The 20,033-nt window shown below is 39.5% G+C and overlaps 1 protein-coding gene across 4 annotated transcripts in view; it reads left to right on the plus strand.

Annotated features, from left to right (window-relative positions):
* UBR5 (ubiquitin protein ligase E3 component n-recognin 5) overlaps window positions 1-20,033 on the plus strand; it is a 122,440-nt gene that overhangs the window by 22,064 nt on the left and 80,343 nt on the right. For all 4 annotated transcript variants that reach the window (XM_046642374.1, XM_046642377.1, XM_046642375.1 and 1 more), the window contains exons 2-4: window positions 18,162-18,206; window positions 19,087-19,168; window positions 19,631-19,707. In XM_046642374.1, the coding sequence (XP_046498330.1) occupies window positions 18,162-18,206; window positions 19,087-19,168; window positions 19,631-19,707 (204 nt within the window). The remainder of the gene's footprint in view (window positions 1-18,161; window positions 18,207-19,086; window positions 19,169-19,630; window positions 19,708-20,033) is intronic.

Genomic DNA, 20,033 nt, shown 5'->3' on the forward strand with positions numbered 1-20,033 from the left:
GTGTGAACTGACAAGTACAGTTTTATCCGTGAGCTTCAGTTATGTCTAGTTGGTATTGTTATATATTAGTCATGAGGTCTATTTCAGATATCTTTCAGTGCCTGTTTTTTAATGGCGTATGATGGTAGATATTTGGATTCACTCTTCGCTGTCTTCATCCAAAGTGGTACTGCCCATCAGTAATAGCAGTTCTGCATCCCCAAATTCCTTTTCGCCAGTTCCCATTTAGCAGTTCCTTTTCTTTCATTCAGTCAGCAGCGGTAATGACAGTACAGTCATGTACTGCATAACGATGTTTCAGTCACTGCTGGAACGCATAGATGACGGTGGTCCCATAAGATTGGTACCATATAGCTAGGTGTGTAGGAGGCTAAACCATCTAGGCACAATGATGAAATCACCTAACAATGTGTTTCTCAGAGTATATTCCTGTTGTTGTTAGGTGACATGACTGTAATAGCAGAAGCAGTTAATATTTTGTGCCAAGCTCTGTACTAAGCACATTATGTGCTACAGTACCCCGTTGGTTTAAATGTGTAAGTAAACTTTACCATGATAGAAGTGAATTTATGGTCTAAATTATTTCTTGGATGTGTTGAGGGACTCAACAGCCCTTTCTGAGTATTTGAAATCAAAATTCTTGATTTAGTGTAAAGGTCAGTCTTTTACATCCTGATTGTTGTGGTTAGAATTTTTCTGGCTTGTCTACTTTATAGACTCTGGTCAAGCCAGTAACTCGAGAAACTGGTAAGAGTTTAAGGAAGGAGGATCAAGGACCTTCGTAAGCTCAGTGAGCCCTTCCCTTATTTATTTATTTATTTTTAATAGAGATTTTTTGACCCTAGGGTTTTTTTTGTTTTGTTTGTTTGATTTTGGATTTTGCTCTGTTACTTGCTCTTTTCCGTTATCCCCGGCTCTTGGCTTTGTTGATGTCCAGTAATCTTCAGACTATTTAAAGGTGTTTAAAGTTGCACATATACACTTTAAACACAAATAGTACCTTTACTTGGCCATCATTTCGTAGATGTGGCCGCAGTCACTGCTCTGAGGTGTGTTGGACAAGTGAGTCTGTGTACTTTCTGTATCCAAAAAGGCAGGAGGGAGAATGGAAGTTTTTGGTTTTGTTTCTAACTTAGTTCACAGTTTGGGTAACACTTAAAGGAATTTTGGATCTAGTTTTGATAGTTTCAAAGTTTTTTTTTAAAAGCTTGTCTCTATTCTGTCGCTAGTGTGCCGTTTTATTACTTTACTTAGATGAAGGCAAATTGAATTTTTGTCTGTATGTCGTTGTTGGCTAGGCATTTAATTTCTGGTTGGGAATAATTTTTCCTCAAAATGTTGAAGGCATTGCACCATCATCACATTGCTTCTGTAGAGTGTTTCTTTTGAAGTGTTCAGTGCTGTTTTGACTCCTGGTTCTTTCTACTTGACCTGCTCCAACCCCACCCCTCCCAAGCTTTTAGGGTCTTCCCTCAGTTGCCGGTGCTGAGAAATTTCATGTTGATATAGGTCCTTTTCTTATTCATTGTAGTTTGGGCCTCAAACACTTTATAGATCCCTTTATTCTGGAAGCTCATATTCAGTTCTAGGAAATTTTGTTAGATTATTTCTTTAGTACTTTTTTCTCTTATCCATTTTCTCATTTTTCTTTTTTTGGAACTCCTAGTAGTTGGATGCTTGACACCTCTATTGCTACTCTGATTTATTTACCTTTCTCCCTGTTTTCCATCGCTTTGACTTTTTGTTTTATATTACATCAAAGATCTTTTTCTCCTGTTGGGCCAGTTTCCCCAGAGAGGAATCCTGGAAGGTCGGTGTGGCTGCAAGCATTCTGTGGTGGGGGCTAGTGGACTCTTCATTTCAATAGGCAGCTCTCACTGCTTCCAGTGGCCCACACCTGCCTAGCTGGGCATCCCCAGGCTATTATCCTGGTTGGATTTTGTAAGTAGGGAACAGTTCTGTCCGAGTCTGGGAGGGGCAGTCTCCTGTCTGTAGGCTAGGGATCTTAACTGCTTCTTATTCAAAAGTTCAGCAGTCTTCCTGTTTGGGGTTACTCCCAGATTTCGGAGGTACATGGTGCCTCCAATTTCTAAGAGTTGGTCTGTTCATTTCTGGCTTTCCTCCTGCAGACTTGAGGTTTCAGTTTTCCCTGCTGTCTGCCCTCCAGCTTCCAGAAGTTTGTTGGCATCTCTTGCTTAAATGCTCTAGCCTTCTCTCTTTCTCTTTGTCCTTAAAACTTTAAAACTCACGTGTCATTTTAGTGGGTTTGCAGTGGGTAGTGGAGATAAACTTATGTTTAACTACAAGTTCTAGACAAGAAAGTGATTCCTGTTTGCTCTGAATACGGTAACTAGATGTCTTAGTCTGCTCAGGATGCTGTAACAGAATACCATACTGTGTGGCTTAACCAACAGACGTTTACTTCTCTCAGTTCTGGAGGCTGGAAGTCTGAGATCAGGGTGCCATAGTGGTCGGATTTTGGTGCAGCATTGCTTCTTGTCTTGTGGATGATTGCTTCTCCTTGTATCCTCACACGGCAAGAGCAGAGAGGAAGCCAGCTCTCCCCTGTCTCTTACAAGGGCACCAGTCCCATCACAAGGGTTCCGCCCTCATGACCTCCCAAAGGCCCTACCTCCAAATACCATCACACTGGAGATTAGGGTTTCAACATAGGAATTTTGGGGGGACACAGACATTCAGTCTGTAGCACGCAGGATGATGTTTATGATTTTTATGTGATTCTTTCTTTGGCTTGTACGCTTTTCCCGTAATTTCTGCTCCTCTGTCTGTGGTTCTTGGCCATGGCCCTGTGTGCTCTCAGGAGAGGCTTGAAGCTTGCTCTTGGCTTTATAGTAACCCTCCCGTTTTCTTCTGAAAATGAGTATCCCAGGATGTGCTGGTTTAATAATTCAAAATGTATTCAAGCCCAACTCAAAATATAATTTTGGGAGGCTTCCCTTGGTCTTCAGGCGTGGAAAAAGTTCTTTAAAACTTATTGTAATCAGGGCCTATGTTTTCTTTTATTGCCTTTTTTTGACATGTTTTCTTTTTTATTTTCTTCTACGTCTAGTGAGGGGCGGGAAGAAAGGTTTTCTTTTACTTTGCTTTCCCGTTTATTAAGGTTCTCCTCAGAGCATTCGTGTTCTTCTGTGCAGCCTTCGTTTTGTGTGATTTCACGTCCACACCACGTAGCCAAGTGGAAGGCTTGCTGATCTGTGTCCCTTGTATCTGCTGTTCTGAGAGCTGCATCTGTCATTGGTCTTTCCTTTTTACTGTTTTGTCATATTGGCTGCCTTTTATTTTGATATTTAGCCTTATTTGAGGGGAGATTTTGATTTCAAAAAGAGTAATTCTTTGATCATAGAAAGGTGGTATATAGTGTGTCTTTTTTATTCATGCACTTATGTTTTGACTAGTAGACTTTCTCTAGCACTGTCCATTTCAGATGACTTGTAAGAAAAGTTACATAATTCCAAATCCTAGAATTATCTTCTTGGCTTCCTGAAGCGTTTTGGAGAACTGTAACTTTTTTAGTCGTCTAAGAGCGGAACTTTTTTTGTTTAATAGATAAATCATTGTAAATGTTTCCTCTAGAATATTCCCCCTTTTCTGAGATGATGGATCCCAACCCCCTTCAAGGGCCCTTTTCAAAATCCTGACTCCCCTGAAGCCCTGGCCCTCACTGACTCTTCTAACCCCAAATGAATTCTGCCTTCTCGTAGTAATTTTTGTTTATAGCACTCATCTTGGCACCTGGTTTACTGTTTTATTTTTTGTCTTTCTATGTATATATTTTGTTTTTAAAAGTAGATCGTAAACTACTTAAGATGCATGGATTGAATCAGTGGTTTTCAACTTTCCTTTTTCCTCAGGCTTCCTCAGGGGGAGCTCACGCTGTCTTCTGTAGCTGTGGCTTAGATTAGGGGTGCTGTCCCCCAGTATGTAGCAACCCCCCTCAGGTGCTTCTCTTGTCTCCCCCCTCCCCAGTGTACTTTATAGTACAGTTTATTTCCTGTAATACTTAACACCAGGCATTTATACTCTGGGCATTGAGGAGGTATTTGTTGATTGAATTGGACCCTTGGCAGGTGTGGAGTGATGGCGAGAATGGAGCCCTGGAGAGGTTTTGTCTCGCACTCTCTCTCCCACCCCTTAATTGAGTATGTGTGGGTAAATCGCTTAACCGGTGTAGTCTTCTGTTTTCTCAGTTGGCAAACAAGGGGACTGTTATATCAAGGACGCAATATTAGATGAAAAAAATCTGTATGTGTTTGTTTTCCTGAGATCAAAAAAAAAGTTAAGAACTACTGGATTAAGTACAATTCTGTACTGGTGCCAGTTTCTAAGAAAGCTTTCACAGTCCGTGGTTAATGAGACAAATTTTTTATTTCAGATTGTCTTTCTTCTTTTTAAATACATCTTTCTTTTTATGAAATATTGTTAACAGTAGTTGGTTGTTTTAAATGGAAGTTGCATGTAAAATGGACTAGGGGCAGTGCACCTGGAGTTGGTGAGATCAACTAGGGGACTGTTACAATTATCTAGGAAAGGCATAATCAGATTCTGAAATACAGTGGTAAAAAAGGAGGGGCTGAATATGAGAGATATTTAGGAGACAGACTGAAAAGCATTTATTGCTTACATGCAATGAATGAGCAAGATGAAGGAGTCTAAGCTGGTGATTGGGCCCCTGGCCTGTACAACAGGATGGATGGTGATTCCATTCTCCAAAATGAGGAAGACAAAACAGGAAGGAGTTTTATGTAAAAAATAATGAGATTCGGTGCTGAGGCTAAAAGGTCTGTGAAATATCACAAAAAAAAATAGAAAATAGAATCTGGAGCTCTTGGCTATATTAGGTGTCATTTTCAACACAGGCTGACGTTAAAGCTTCAATGTAGGCAGAAGATAAAGATGAATACTTAGAGGAAAAACATAAAAGATGGGGGGCTGGCTTGGTGGCACAGCAGTTAAGTTCTCACGTTCCGCTTCGGCGGCCCTGGGTTCACCAGTTTGCATCTCGGGTGCAGACCTATACACCGCTAGTCAAGCCATGCCATGGCAAGCGTCCCACATATAAAGTAGAGGAAGATGGGCACAGATGTTAGCTCAGGGCCAGTCTTCCTCAGCAAAAAAGAGGAGGATTGGTGGCAGATGTTAGCTCAGGGCTCATCTTCCTCAAAAACAAAAACATAAAAGATGGTTTAAGATGCAACTCTTTGAAAGAAAATATTTTATTTTAATAAAATTAAGTAGATATTGACCAATACCCATTATATCACTATAGTGGGCAAAGGCTGGGATGGATTATTTCTGTTTGGGTTTTCCTCTCTCCTGTGTGAATTAGGATATTGTCTCTGGTAAAATAAATAAATACCTAGGTTTTAGTTGCTTAACAGAATAGTTTATTTCTCACTTGACCAAAATGGCCTTCAGCTTGACTAAACTTTAGACAGGCTTCTTCAAGACGCTAGATCTCTCACCTAACTTCCTCTAGTACTTTTCCACTAGCTCATCCAAGCCCTTAAGAACTTTCCCTCTTGGGGCTAGCCCGGTGGCACAGCAGTTAAGTTCACACATTCTGCTTCTCAGGGGCCCGGGGTTCACTGGTCCGGATCCAGGATGCGGACGTGGCACCACTCGGCATGCCATGCTGTGGGAGGCGTCCCATATATAAAGTAGAGGAAGATGGGCACGGATGTTAGCTCAGGGCCAGGCTTCCCTCAGCAAAAAAAAGAAGACTGGCAATAGTTAACTCTGGGCTAATCTTCCTCAAAAAGAAAAAGAAAAGAACCTTCCTTCAGTGCAGTTGAGTTTAATCTCTCTTCCCTATCGTAACAGCCTTGAATAAAGACTTGCCTTTGGTTTTAGATCTCTGGATTATGCCTAAAAGAAGGTTTTCTGGGTTAGAGACCCAATGTCAGGAAGCCAGTAGGTGCAGATTTCAAAGAAACCATTTGATACAGCTTTCACTCCCCCCACCCTGAACACCAATGAGCATCCTTTCAGCAGTAAGGAAGATAGTTCGGCAGTTTGATTATAAAGTTCACTCGATTAGTCTGGCTTCATGGAAATAAAGATGCCCAGCAAGGTCTGCTTATTCTGTAGAAGGAAAATGATACTGAAATCCATTGCTGTCTCCTAAAAGTAGATGATTTTGAATCATAGTTAAAGATCTTTTATTTTTCCACTTAAAGGAATAAAAATACCTGTCCCCATCTTATTTTAATTAAAAAAAATCTGCTGTAGATAGTTTGCATTTTTTAACAATATAATTTTAGACAGAATGGGATTGTTTATGCTGTTTATTTTTTTTTTGTCCTTGAAGTTGATTAGATAAGAAAATGGGGGGGATCGCTTTTGTTTAGATAAAGAGAAAAGACAGGAAAGGCAGTGTGTCACCACTTTGAGCTCTGCCTCTTGGAGAGGCTGTGCTGGGCACTCTCCAGGGTGCTGGGGTAGAGAGATGAGTAAGACATGGTCCATACCTCAGGGAGCTTAAATCTCAAACCAGTGTCCTGAACGGTGTTCTGTGTGCAGCTTCAGTTTGGAAAACACAAGGCTAAGCATAGTTAAATGGGTTTCTATATTGTAGGGCTTCCAGAGTCTAATAGAGATGTGTGAATTGTGAATTTCTAAGAGGGGCTGTCCTAAGCGTTTCCAAAACCTGAAATAGTGGGGTTATTAATATCTCCTTAAATGGATTAGTAATCTTGTGCCTATTTTAAGCAATCCTTACATGTATTTGTGGTATTTTAGAGTAGTGATTTCCAGACTTAGTTGATAATCAGAATCACTTTGGGAGCTTAGAAAGTTTTTTTAAAATTCTGAGTTGATAATCTATATACGTGGTTTTTAAAATTCAGAAAGTGTACCTTGGCACACAGTGGAAAGTTTCCCTTCCTGCTCTGTTCCCTAGCTGCCTACTTCCTTTCCTTGTAGGTGACTAATGTTATTCCTTCCAGAGAGATTTCATGCATGTGCCATAATTTATTTAGCCAGAATATAAATTACCGAGCCTTGTATTTGGAGATTTCTGATTTAGTAGGTTTGGGTGGGGCCTGGGAATATGTCTTTAAAATGTTCCCTGGACCTTGTGATGATTAGCCAGATTTAGACACTGTTATTTTAGATGGTACACATTACTTTTGCATGTGGCATATTATCATATTCTTAAAACAACTCTGTGAAACAGATATGGTAACCGCCATTTTAGGCAGAGGTGGAAACATGAGAGCAGAAGATGCTAAGTGACCTCCTCAAGGTCCTCTTCCATCTTTTAATGGTGGAGCTGAGACTCAAAACCCAGGGCTTTTTTGGGTATCTAGGTAGGACCAACTGACTCTAATTTTACCTTTTCGTGGCTACAAACAAATGAAAAATTAATACAGCTGTTTATATCCAATTCTTCCTATTTTGCTACAGCATTAAATGTTAGAATATTTTATTGCATTACATGCCAATAGATGTCCAGTGAACAGACTTTCTGTAGTTTGCATTTTAAGGCACTTAACCAGTTAGACTCATGTTATCGGTTTCAGGCACTTAAGCAGGCAACTGCACACTGGGCTTTTATCTGTAATTTTCTTCCTGATGATCTCTCCTTCCTTCTTCCCTTTGTTTCCACCTTCCTTTTGGCCCTTCAGCACATTTCCTAACACCAGATTAAACCACAGAGGAGGGAGGGAGGGAGGGAGGGAGGGAGAAAGAAAGAAGACCGTCTGTCCTCTAAGCAGAGGGGCCTGGGGGAGTCTCCCAGGCCGTAAAGTACTGAGTGATTTTCCTGTCTGGTAAACTCTTTCTGGGGATGATTCTCAAAGAGTTTCAGAGATTCCTCATAGTACCCCAGGACCTTTTGAATTAGGGTAGAGCCTCCAGAGGGGTTATTATAGGACAACATTCCTTTGGTGTGTTTTAAAAAACTTAGTCTCATCATATTGAGCATACCGGAACATCTAAAAATCTTAAAAAAAAAAAAAAAAGCCCTATGAAAAGAATAAAAAAGCTGTGAACCCACCATTTTGAGGCAGTGTAGGACTCAGAGCCAAGACATATAAACGTCCATGCATTTGTTCAGTCACACATCTCTTGGCCTACACAGTTACTAAGGATTTATTATGTGTCAGGTGCTGGGGATTTAGAAACTAGTGAGACATGGTTCTTGTCTTCATAGAGTTCGTGAGACGGTGAAGGAGACAAATATTCCGTCAAACAGTAGTTACAGCATAAGAAGTGCTGTGGAGGAAGTGTGCCCCAGGTATCATTGGCATGGAAGGGGAGTTAAGGTTTCCCACAGGTTCTTTCAGCCTCACCTCGAGTGAAGAGTAGCTAGATGTGTAGAAGGCGTGGTGTATATGTATAGTTATTCTAGGCTGAGGGAATAGGTGTGTCCCCCCAAAAAGAGAGAGAGGAGTTTGTAAGGATACTTTAGTTAAAGAATGGTGAGAGTATAGTGATGTTTGGCATGTAGAAGGCTCTGGAAGAGTGAGGAGATGAGATTGGAGGTAGTAGGGGCGAGAAGAGGAGGTAATCTTTCACTCTTTGTGAAATAAAAACCCATGCACAAGACACAGAGAGTTACAGTGCCCCTGGAGACTTCCGGTTCCAAGAATTCCCAGACTTAGCTGTCACTCCCTGGATGCTCAGATTCCTGCCAGATCTCAGGATTCAAATTGGGCTATTTAGTTTGGCAACCAGGTCAAGCCAGAACTTGGTGGATTTGAAGCAGCAATATATATAGCAAGCTATCCAAGGATGACAAGTATAGTTCAGTGATAATGATAATGGCTGCCATTTATTGAGCATCTAAGTGCTTGGCTTTTCCAAGGTACATTACAAAATTACGTTTAATCCTTACAGCAGCACTACCAGACAAGTGGTTTTATCTCCATTTAACAGACCAAGAAACCTTGTCCAAGCTCTAGGAGGTTAAAGTACGCTTGCCCAAGTCTTCAGAGCCAGTTAGCAGTAGGGGTGGAATTGAAGCTAGGTTTGTCTGTCTGACTCCACAGCTTTTTCTTTTCCCTCTCCACCATGCTAGCCCTCACAAGACTGCAGGTGTGGTTCCCGGGGCAGATGGATTGGCAGCTCAGCAATGTAAAACGGCTGTTTCAAAGGCAGTGAAACTGCTGCTTCATCTTTGATGCTAAAGGGCAACGAGAAGCCATCCAGTAGTAGCTCTTGTTTAAAGAAGCTTTCCTGAATCTAATGGCATCACGATCCTTGCTCAGGAATATAATCTCCTCATTGTCTTGTTTCTATGGAAAAATTGCATTTCATTATAGGTATTTTACTTGAGTTTACAGTTCTATGTCAAGGACTGAATAACTCGCCAGATGGCAGTATTTATACTGTGAAGTGCATCAGTTTTCTCCTGAGACATTTGATTTGCATGGAGAGGTAAGATTGGGTTTGTAACGATTTGATACATTATCTGCATTTGGCAGATACTTTAATGAACGATGTTGCAGATAGTCCGAATGTGGATATGGCCTAAGGGTGAAGAAGACCAAGAATTTTCTCTTGAAATTTTGGCCTGGATGCTATACTTTTTAGATGGAGCTCTAAAGAAATTTTCTTATCCTGTCTGTTGGCACAGTTTGATTCTTGTATAGATGTATAGTCTTACTGTTAGGGAGTGAAATTAGATGAGACAGAAGAGCTTAAGAAATTGTCAAGAAGAATTAATGGATGAAGGCCATATCTTGTATTTTTTCTACCAAATTTCTTCTTGTCTATTTGGCATGTGTATTTCCCTTTTCCTGTTTTGAATGAAGCTGAAAATAACATTCTTGGTTTGGCTTTAAGGAAAATGACTCATTTTGTTGTGTTTAGCATTTAGTTTCTCAGAGATGTGTTTATCTTTCAAATGGCACAGTAGTTTGGGATTTTGGTCTCCTTTCATTTTATTAGGAAAGATGTTATTTATGACACTATATATATAAGAGTTTCCAACCAGAATATTTTCCAGGTTAGGAGAAGAAATTATTTGTAAGTATAATGTCATTTTTTTCTATGATAGTTTGCAGAGTGTTTCTGTAACGTGAATTTTCTCATCTTAGTCTTATAGAAATCTTTGAACAGTTTCAACTGAAAATCGTTTTAAGGGGAATAGTTACAAGAATTTCCCATTTAAAAAATTTGTATCATTTTATACGTTTATAATATTTATTTAGAAACTTCTTTTCTTTTTGGTCTTGAATGCATCTTGAAGGTGAATGTCCTGTATCATTTATTTAGGGTAAAGTGAACACATTATATAAACTGGCATTTGTCATCTCCGTAAGCATAAAGTATGTATAAGTCCTACGTATAATTGTCATTCAGGAAGCTGACAGATGGATTTTCCCTCTACAAAAGCCATCATTTGTGTAATTTGGGGTCTTTCAAGAGTAAAGTCAGATGTTTGCTACTTGGCATAATTTTTTTTGAGTAGGCAAAAAGTGAGAAAAGTCAGACTGCTATTTTAGAAATTATCAAATCAAATTTAAAGAAATAAAATGTGGTTAAGACTTATGGCTGAGCAAAAATATATTAGGGATCAATGTACAAGCTGAGATTGGAATTATAAAACTGTGATCGTATTCCTCTTCGCCAAGGAAATGTCCTTGTTCAGAGAGTGGGAGGAGTACTTCTGGTATCAGCCTCTCAAACCCAGAGGCCTGCAAGTGCTAGGCAGACAAGGGCGCCTCTAGTCACCAGCTCAGTTACCCAGAGGCCTGCAGGTACTAGGCAGACAAGGGCGCCTCTAGTCACCAGTGCAGTTGTTAGATCTCATTTTTCAAAAGAAGCTAGAAATCTGAAATTCTGCTTGAAATCTTCCAAGTTTAAATGTTAGCCAAGAATTTTTTAAATCTTTAAAAAATTTAAAATGCCGTGTGATTCAATATCATGTGTACATCCGTAGGCGGGTGGTTTGTGACATCTCCTTAAGGCTCCCCCTACCTCCTTCTAGTAGTTGACTGTAGCTTTTGCGTGTAAGTCTTAAAGAGGTTCTTTTGTATCCTTGCCCCTACTGCCACCTACTCCCCAACTGAGAACCACTGGCAAGTGAATGACAGACGGACGCTCACTGTCCTTTTTGGGAGTTTAATACTGTCAGGAGACAGTATTAAATTTTTTAATATGCTTTATGCTACTTCATGCCACTTTGCTGTGCCATTTTATATCTAAAAAGAATCATCCATGGATAAATGATTTATTCAGAGTGCAAGATGCACCAATGGGTTTTAGTATAACAATATGAAAAGTTCGTTGATTGAGTTTCAGATTCTACATTGCAGCCAACTTTTAAGAAACTGTCACTTGTTGAGTTTCAGTGTAATATCAGAGAAAAATATCTACAATGATCAGGAAAGGGTATTAAAATATTCCTGCCCTATCCAACAAGTTGTCTACATAGGGCCAGCTTTTCTTCATATACTTCAACCAAAACAATATAGTGTGACATAGTGAATGCAGAAGCAGATCTGAGAATCTAGCTATCTTATGTTAAGATTGATAAGAAAGAGGTCCACAAACGTGTAAAACAGTCTCCCATCACAGTTATTTTTCATAATATATAGCTAATTTATGTCAATATGTAATGGGTTTTTTATTTTTAAAATAAATATTCACAATTTTCTTGGTTTTTACTTTAATATTATAAATATCGTGGATGTAACCCACATAAACAAAAGCTTTTTGGGGTCCTTAATAATTTTTGAGTGTAAAGTGGTCCTGAGATTAAAATGTTTGAGAATCATTAAAATACATTATGAGGGATTGGGAAGGGAGGCTGTTGAGAAGACTCTTAATTTATTTGAGGAGGTGAAAAATTCACATCACATACAGAGATCCTTATGTACTTTTAGAGAAAACCCTTCCATAGGAGATACAAAAAAATAAACTTATGGTCTGCTTTCTCAAAGCCTTGAAATCTTCTGTTTTGTTTCTGGGAACATCTGTAGTTCCTGTTGGGCCGTTACAATATTCTTACTCCTTAGCTCCTTAATGTTAAACCTTGAAGTTTTCTGTAGTCAGCTGTGACAGGAGAAAATTAAGGACAAAATACAGAGTTTTTAGTATAGCTAAATTTATTTTATTCTAGGGTTATGGCCTTCTTAGGTTTTTGCTGTGAAAATGGTATAGTGATTCTTTTTTCTCTGTGTGTGTTGTCCAAATAGTTATATCGCCTCTCTCATTTTCCACCCACCTCACTCCTCTTTACTGTTCCGTGAAATCCCGAAGTTGGGGAGCCCATGATCAGGGTTAGGTTCAGATAGAAGCAGTACAAAATGGATTTAAAAAAGTGTATCTGAAAATTGAATGTCTTGAAGTTAAATTTTAGACATACAGTGAGAGTCTTTCATAAGCACAGAGATGAAGAGAATCATCCCTAATGTGCTGGTGCTTCTGGCATGGGACAAGGCAACCCTATTCCTTCCAGGCTCTTCCCTGCCATCCTCAGCCCCGTGGGCCAAGGTGGCTCCTAATATTTAAGGCACAACAGAGAGTGGGTAGATAGGGGGAAAGACTTTATCCCTTTACACAAAAGCAGATCCACAGGGCAGCATGAGGAGAAGTCTCAGTTGACCATCTTACACCCAAGACCCCTTAAAGGGGCTCCCCTGTGAGCATGCCTTAGGCGGTTTGCTGTTGACTTTCTCCAGTACTGTGTGGAAAGGGGCTTTGGGTTGGATGCCCTCTGGACTGGATTAATAAGCTTTCTCCAGGCTTTCAGTTTACTGGTAGGGGTGGGGATGTGCCTCCTAGATGTGGCACAAGTAAATGACCATTGCAAAATGCTCTCTGCGACTTTGCCTGAAGCACAGCCTCTTCTCCCAGCGACAGTGGCTGGCAGGTGGGACCACTATGTGATAGCTTGAATGTATTGATGTTAGTGATAATGTGAACACTTGGCATGCAAAGAAGCAGTTCAGAGGTGGCAGTGTACAATATGGTGCAGCAGTTGTATAAAAGAACGCTGTGTGACAGTTAAGGACTGACTGCCCATACTTAGGAAAGTGTATGCTGATGTAGTGGAAAGACCGTGTTCTGTGGTTAGAGGTGGGTTTGGCTCCTATCTCTACCATCTGTCCAGTAATAGGAATATAGTTGTTGCTCCATGTTTATGTGCAATTTCATTGCTTTTTGAGTTTTCTGTTTTAAGATTTAGAGTTTGCTTTTGGAGAAATCCCAGAAGTATTCCTACTGTGTATCTTTTTCTACAAGAAAATAATCTGGACACAGGTTTTTAATGTACTGCGCTTGCGTTTTGGCAGTACCTGCCTTCTCTCACATGGATGGCAAGAGGTGGGTTTGAAGACATTTTCTGTGGGTGTCTATGAAGTTTAGTGTTGGAGGTAACTCCTACTGACTGTTGGCTTTTGTTTTTTTGTATGGATTATTAAACCCTTTACTCCAAAATAAAATTATATGTGTGTAAAAGGTTTATTCCGTGGGGTCACTTGAAAGGCAGTTTGCTAATGTGATTATTGGGTAAGTAGTGAGTCATTAAATGTTTCTCTATTTTGGCTGGTCTGCTTATAAGAGTTATATGGGCAGCTATCTGAAAAGAAATCTGTATATTCACTTCTCTTGCTTGTTCTAAGCTTTAATTTGAGGTGCAAGACCTGGAGAGTTAGTTTTGTTGAGATTAAGATCAGGAACCGTTTCTGCCTCTGAAATGGATTGTATGCAAGTATTATTGTACCTTTTTTACTGTTGGAACTGTATCTAAAGAAGTGAAAGAGTGCAGAAAGACTCGGTAAGTTTTATCTTCTCTTTGTTTAGAGTCTGTGAAGCCACTTGAGACAGAAACCCCAATGGCGAGAATGTAAAGCAGACAGTGCAGGTCCTCCCTAAGGGAGAAGCCGTAGACTTCTGTAGGAAGAAAGTTAGGGCTACCTGGCGAAGTTCATGGAGAAGGAGGCATTCGAGCTGGGCCTGAAAATAAGTGGGAATGAGACCGGAGGAAATGTGTTCGGCACAGATTATGCCATTTTCCACCATGAAAGTGATTGCTGGTAAACCTGGAACATGATGGGTGTAGCTTGTCTTACAGTTGCGGGTATACGGAAACCATCATCTTATAGAACATGGGATGTCAGGGATAGCTTTCTGTCCTGGAGAATTGGAGCCTTTTAGGGATCTAAAGATGCCTAAATTTTTTAGGCTTAGAAATTCAGCTAGAAATCCATTAGTTTTCATTCAGTTTAAGGGTATGTGTGTCTGAACAGGCAGGATTGTTGTGTGGCGGAGCAGGCAGAGAATTATAATACTGGAGAACCTCACTGAGCACTTTTGCCAGTTGAGGATAAGTGAGAAGATGAATTATCTTTGAAATTATTATGTTAAATTTGAGGAAAATGAGACTGAAATTATAGGGGATTTCAAGGGCAGCCATGAAATGTGTTAGCTTTTAGCAGGTACTGTTATACTTTGATTTCTTGTCTATTACCATCAGTTTGCTGTTACTTTACCTTAGTGCTTTAAAAAGAAAATTCCAGCCTCTGGGTCTGTAAAATGTCTGTAGATTTAAAGGAATAAAATAGGTCATTAAATCGGAATATAGAATAAATCTTTGGTCTAGGAGTACCAAGGATTGTCAAAAGGTTGTTGCTAACCTATCCATTGTGTGTTACAGCCACCCCACAGAGGCTTTCCTGTCTGTCCCTCAGTGAGATTAAATGCTGAGTTAGGAGGTTATTTTGTAATGTTACGCTGTACTCTTAAAATTGTTTTCCATCACAACCACATGTAAAGATTTATTCTGAAATGGAATTTGGTGAACGCTAACGTGATTTTCCTTTTATTTTAAAAACAGGGAAAACTTTTGTTAATGTTGCTATGAAAGGAAATACGGTTAATAACTAAGCACTGTGAACTTTTGGAGGAAGAGCCTTGAAAGTGATGCGTGTTAGTACTTGTGTAGAGACGTTCGGTGACTTAGTGAATTAGATGAATGCACTCCCTGGCCTGCACTGATTCTGCAGTTCACATGTCTGTCGAGGACTGTGATGGAAAAGGGAAGCAAATACTCCTGATTTTATAGTTTACTTTTTTTTTTTGCTTGAAGGTTTCTTTGTCACTATCATCTGGGATCTATGTAAACTAGCGTGTAGAGGGCCAATTTAGTCATGATAACTGTCTTGAGATTTGAAAGAATGATATGTTTTGTGTAAATTTTGGGGATTGAATTTAAGAAATTTAAAAAATTTGATATTTGGGGAGACAGTTTAAGTGTCCATGTAAAATCAGTTTGTATGTGAAAGTTTCAGATGGGTAAGATGAAATTGAATATGACAATTAGTAAGTGCTATTTCCATATAAACATTCCATATACATCCTCCACTGATGTATTTGCTTTTCATACGGTCATAAGAATTTCAGGACTGAAAAGAACCAGAGAAGACTTATTAGTCTTTCCCCACGTAGATGAGAACCTGAGACCTAATGGGCTTAAAATGAGCCCAGTTAGTAGATGAGCTGGGAGTAAACCCCAGATTTCTTGCTCTCCAGTGGGTATTGTTTCCAGTACAAATAGGTGTACATTTCAGATGTGGTTAGGGGTCTACCATGATTTTTAAGATTAGAATGGTTTTTAAAATTAGATGGCAGTAACCATTTTTTCTATCCCCTAAGTAGCCTGAAATTTGCTATTGAGTTCTTGAGTTACTACTTTCTCACATTTTGATTTCCTCAGAGCTTATTTTAGTTTTATAAATATTGTGTATTGAATATTTGAAGCCGTGAAAGCAGCATTTAATTCTTAATCTCAGTTATTGTCCAGTTTTGAAAGACTTTGACAGATTTTATCCGCCCCCCATCCGGAGCTGTAGACTTTGCTGAACGCTCCAAAGACAGTGTTGGGCTAAGAAAGGAATGGAAATGAATGGTTTAGTTGTATGCCAGTGAACGAGTACCTTTTGAAAGTGTCACTACTATGGTATTGGGAAGTAAAACCTTTCCCAGCATTTTCTCACTCTCTTGTCTCTTGTCCTGGTGAAAAGTTTTTAAATTGCTCATGGTAAATGTGGGCTGAAGAGGATCAGAGCTCCCGCCTCTGCTCTGGGTCTTCTGAAGCCTGTTGTTATTGCCCAGAACGGAGCCTCCCAGTTTATTTTTCTCCCGTTTTCTAGTCAGCCTTCTCTCAGGGCTCATGAGTTCCATAGTGCCTTACTCTTAGGATGTTTTATCTTGTCTTGGAACACAGAAGTGTGCCTTGTAAATGAGCAAACTGGGATTTGGTGAAAAAGCTTGACTTTACAGGATCAGTGAAAACACGTTTTTGTTAATAAAAGTAAATGCGACATTAGGCTACAAAAAGGTATTTTGTTGGGGGCCACATCACACTTGATCAGAGGCTATTTTTTGGGAGTTTTTGGGAGTGAGAATAAAGTCACCAGTGAGTATCTACTTACTGGGAGAGAAATTAAGTGTGGCATCATTTGAAAGTTATTCTTGCTTAGGAATAAGATTTGGTTACATCTTTACATTATAAAATGACTTCCTTAGGTTGACAAAAGTGCCTAGTTTAAATGAGTATTATGATATTTTATATTAATTCAAGACTATTTCTTTGAGAGAAACAACAAAATCATAATAGGTAATACGAGTTAATATCTTTTTGTTATGCAGCCTTTTGAGATTTTTCTAAGCATTCAGTATTCTTAAAAATGGGAGATGTTGGGGCCAGCCCTGGTGGCCTAGTGGTTAAGTTTGGCATGCTCCACTGCAGTGGCCAGGGTTCGGTTCTTGGGTGCAGACGTATACTGCTCTGTTAGCGGCCATGATGTGCTGGTGGCCCACATACTGAAAAATAGAGGAAAGTTGGCACGGATGTTAGCTCAGGGAAAACCTTCCTCAGCAAAAAAAAAGGTGGTGGGGAAGGAGATGTTATCCTTGTTTTATATATATATATGCGTGTGGAGTTTTTTTATTTTGAGGAAGATTAGCCCTGAGTTAACATCCGCCACCAATCCTCTTTTTGCTGAGGAAGATTGGCCCTTAGTGAACATCTTTTCCCATCTTCCTCTGTTTTATATGTGGGATGCCTGCCACAGCATGGCTTGATAAGTGGTACATAGATCTGTGCCCGGGATCTGAACCTACGAACCCTGGGCTGCTGAAGCGGAGCGCATGAACTTAACTGCTGCATTACCAGGCTGGCTGTGACATGGAGGTTTTAATTTGCACAGTTTTGTGTCATAAGGTCCTTTAAGAACTTGAAGCCCTGTCTTAAGTCAATTAGGCTTTCAGGCTTTTTCTGCCCTGTTGTATTAAATTCTTGGTAGATTTTCATTTCATGATATACGTGTACATTCAAGGATCTCTTTTGGCGTGTATAGCACAGTGTTTAAAAAGTGGCTTTCCATTGGGGCTGGCCCCATGGCCGAGTGGTTAAGTTCACGCGCTCCGCTGCAGGCGGCCCAGTGTTTCGTTAGTTCGAATCCTGGGCGCGGAGATGGCACTGCTCGTCAGACCACGCTGAGGCAGCGTCCCACATGCCACAACTGGAAGAACCCACAACGAAGAATACACAACTATGTACCGGGGGGCTTTGGGGAGAAAAAGGAAAAAAAAAAAAAAAAGTGGCTTTCCATTGAGCATTGGTTCAAATACTGGCTCTGCTGACACTTTTTGTTATATAAACTCTAGAAGCCTCAGTTTCCTCATTTGTAAAATGGGATTAATATTATTATTTAAGGGGCCGGCCCCGTGGCTGAGTGGTTAAATTCGCGCGCTGTGCTGCAGGCGGTCCAGTGTTTCATTGGTTCGAATCCTGGGCACAGACATGGCACTGCGCATCAAACCACGCTGAGGCGGCGTCCCACATGCCACAACTAGAAGGACCCACAACGAAGGATATACAACTATGTACTGGGAGGATTTGGGGAGAAAAAGGAAAAAAACAAAATCTTAAAAACAAAAAAGAAAATATTAAAAAAATATTATTTAAGTTGCTAATGGCATGGTGAGGGAAGGGATTGTAGAGTTAACTTGTGATCTTTTGGGGGACAGAAATCAAAGATAGTATAAAAAACATTCTTGCCAAAGCAAATTTTATGTATACTACTGTTAGAAACCCTCAAAATAATGGTACAAGTACCCATCAGAACTGTTTTCTCTACAAAAGATCTGTACATGTGGTTTATTTACGTTTTGTTTTGCTTTTAAAGGTTACGGGAAGTTTCAGAGAAACTGAACAAATATAATTTAAACAGGTAAGAATTTTAAGATATTTTAAATTTCCTGACAAAGAACAATTTTTTTATTAGGAGAAAGAACTCATATTTAGGCAGCAGCTATTTAAGAGTATTTTAGGGGTCAGTCAGGTGGTTAAAGTTCACGTGCTCCGCCTCAGCGGCCCGGGCTTTCGCAGGTTCAGATCCTGGGCATAGACCTGGCACCACTCATCAGGTCATGCTGAGGTGGCATCTCACATAGCAGAACTGGAAGGACCTAGAAGTAGAATGTATACCTCTGTACTGAGGGGCTTTGGGAAGAAGAAGGAAAAAAAGAAAAAAAAATTGGCAACAGATGTTAGCTCAGGGCCAATCTTTAAAAAAGTGAGAATATTTTAGGGGCTGGCCCCGTGGCTGAGTGGTTAAGTTCGCGTGCTCTGCTGCAGGCGGTCCAGTGTTTCGTTGGTTCGAATCCTGGGTGCGGACATGGCACTGCTCATCAAACCACGCTGAGGCAGCGTCCCACATGTCACAACTAGAAGGACCCACGACAAAGAATATGCAACTATGTACCAGGGGGCTTTGGGGAGAAAAGGGAAAAAAATAAAATCTTAAAAAAAAAAAAAAAAGTGAGAATATTTTAATCTAAATATCTACTTTTTATGAGTTGGGTCAATTGAAGTATAGTTTCTGTTCATACTAGTTTTTATAAAATCTAGCATGCCAAGGAGCTGTAATAACTGGGGATATCATAATTATTATTTTCAATGATTGCTTCAAAATATTAGTTTTTTAAAACAATTTTTGCCATTTTGCCACCTATTTTTTTCTTCTCTTAATTGGTTAAAAAAAACCCTAGGATATGTTTATCATTTAAAAATAACTTTACTTGCATACTTTTCTTTTTTTAATTCTCCAGCCATCCCCCTTTGAATGTGTTGGAACAGGCTACTATTAAACAGTGTGTGGTGGGACCAAATCATGCTGCCTTTCTTCTTGAGGTAAATTGTTTAAAATAGAGAAATGAAAATGAACAGTTAAAATACAACTGTGTGTCATCATGTGCCTTCCTTTTTAACCATGGAAAACAGCAGTTTCTTGCAAGAGTTATTTCAGAGATCACCCAGGTCCATTTCCTTCGTGTGTAAATTCTCTGGTCCAGAGAAAGCTTACAGGATTTAATAGAGCTTGAAACCAGTTAGTAACAGAATGCAGAAGTTCACGATATCCAGTCATTTCCTTACTCTAAATTCTGTTAGACTGAGATATTTTAAATTATTTGTACTGCTTTCTTGATAGTGTATGTAAATCATATTTCCCCAACTCAGGTATGAGCACCTTCTGGAAGGGAGTTGTCTTCTGAATTGACAGTGATAGATACATAATCTGTTTGTTGAATGAGTTCACATTTTAATACTATGTATTTTTACTTTGGAAATTTCTTCTACTTTCTTTGCTTTTAGGATGGTAGAGTTTGCAGGATCGGTTTTTCAGTACAGCCAGACAGATTGGAATTGGGTAAACCTGATAATAATGATGGGTAAGACGTTATGTCCTTTCTATTTAGTTAATATTTAGCTCTTAAAAGGTATTATATTGAACTCGTGTTTTGATTTTAGTAACCCTCAAGTTAAAAAAAAAGCATTATTGTAGAAAGTAGGTTTAAAATAGAGTGAAATGGTTACTTTGTAGTTTGATTTTAATTTTTCTGCAAGCAGTGATTTTCAGCTGAAGTATTTAGCATTAGAAGTAGCAGAGGAGTGGATCATCGCTTAACAGAAATAGGTTGCCAGAAGAATGGTGTTATGTGTTTAGTGGGTCCTGAGTCAGATCTGTTCTTTGATTGAAATGACTTTTTAAATCACA

Source organism: Equus quagga, chromosome 16, assembly GCF_021613505.1.
Source record: "Equus quagga isolate Etosha38 chromosome 16, UCLA_HA_Equagga_1.0, whole genome shotgun sequence".
Classification (NCBI taxonomy): Eukaryota; Metazoa; Chordata; class Mammalia; order Perissodactyla; family Equidae; genus Equus; species Equus quagga.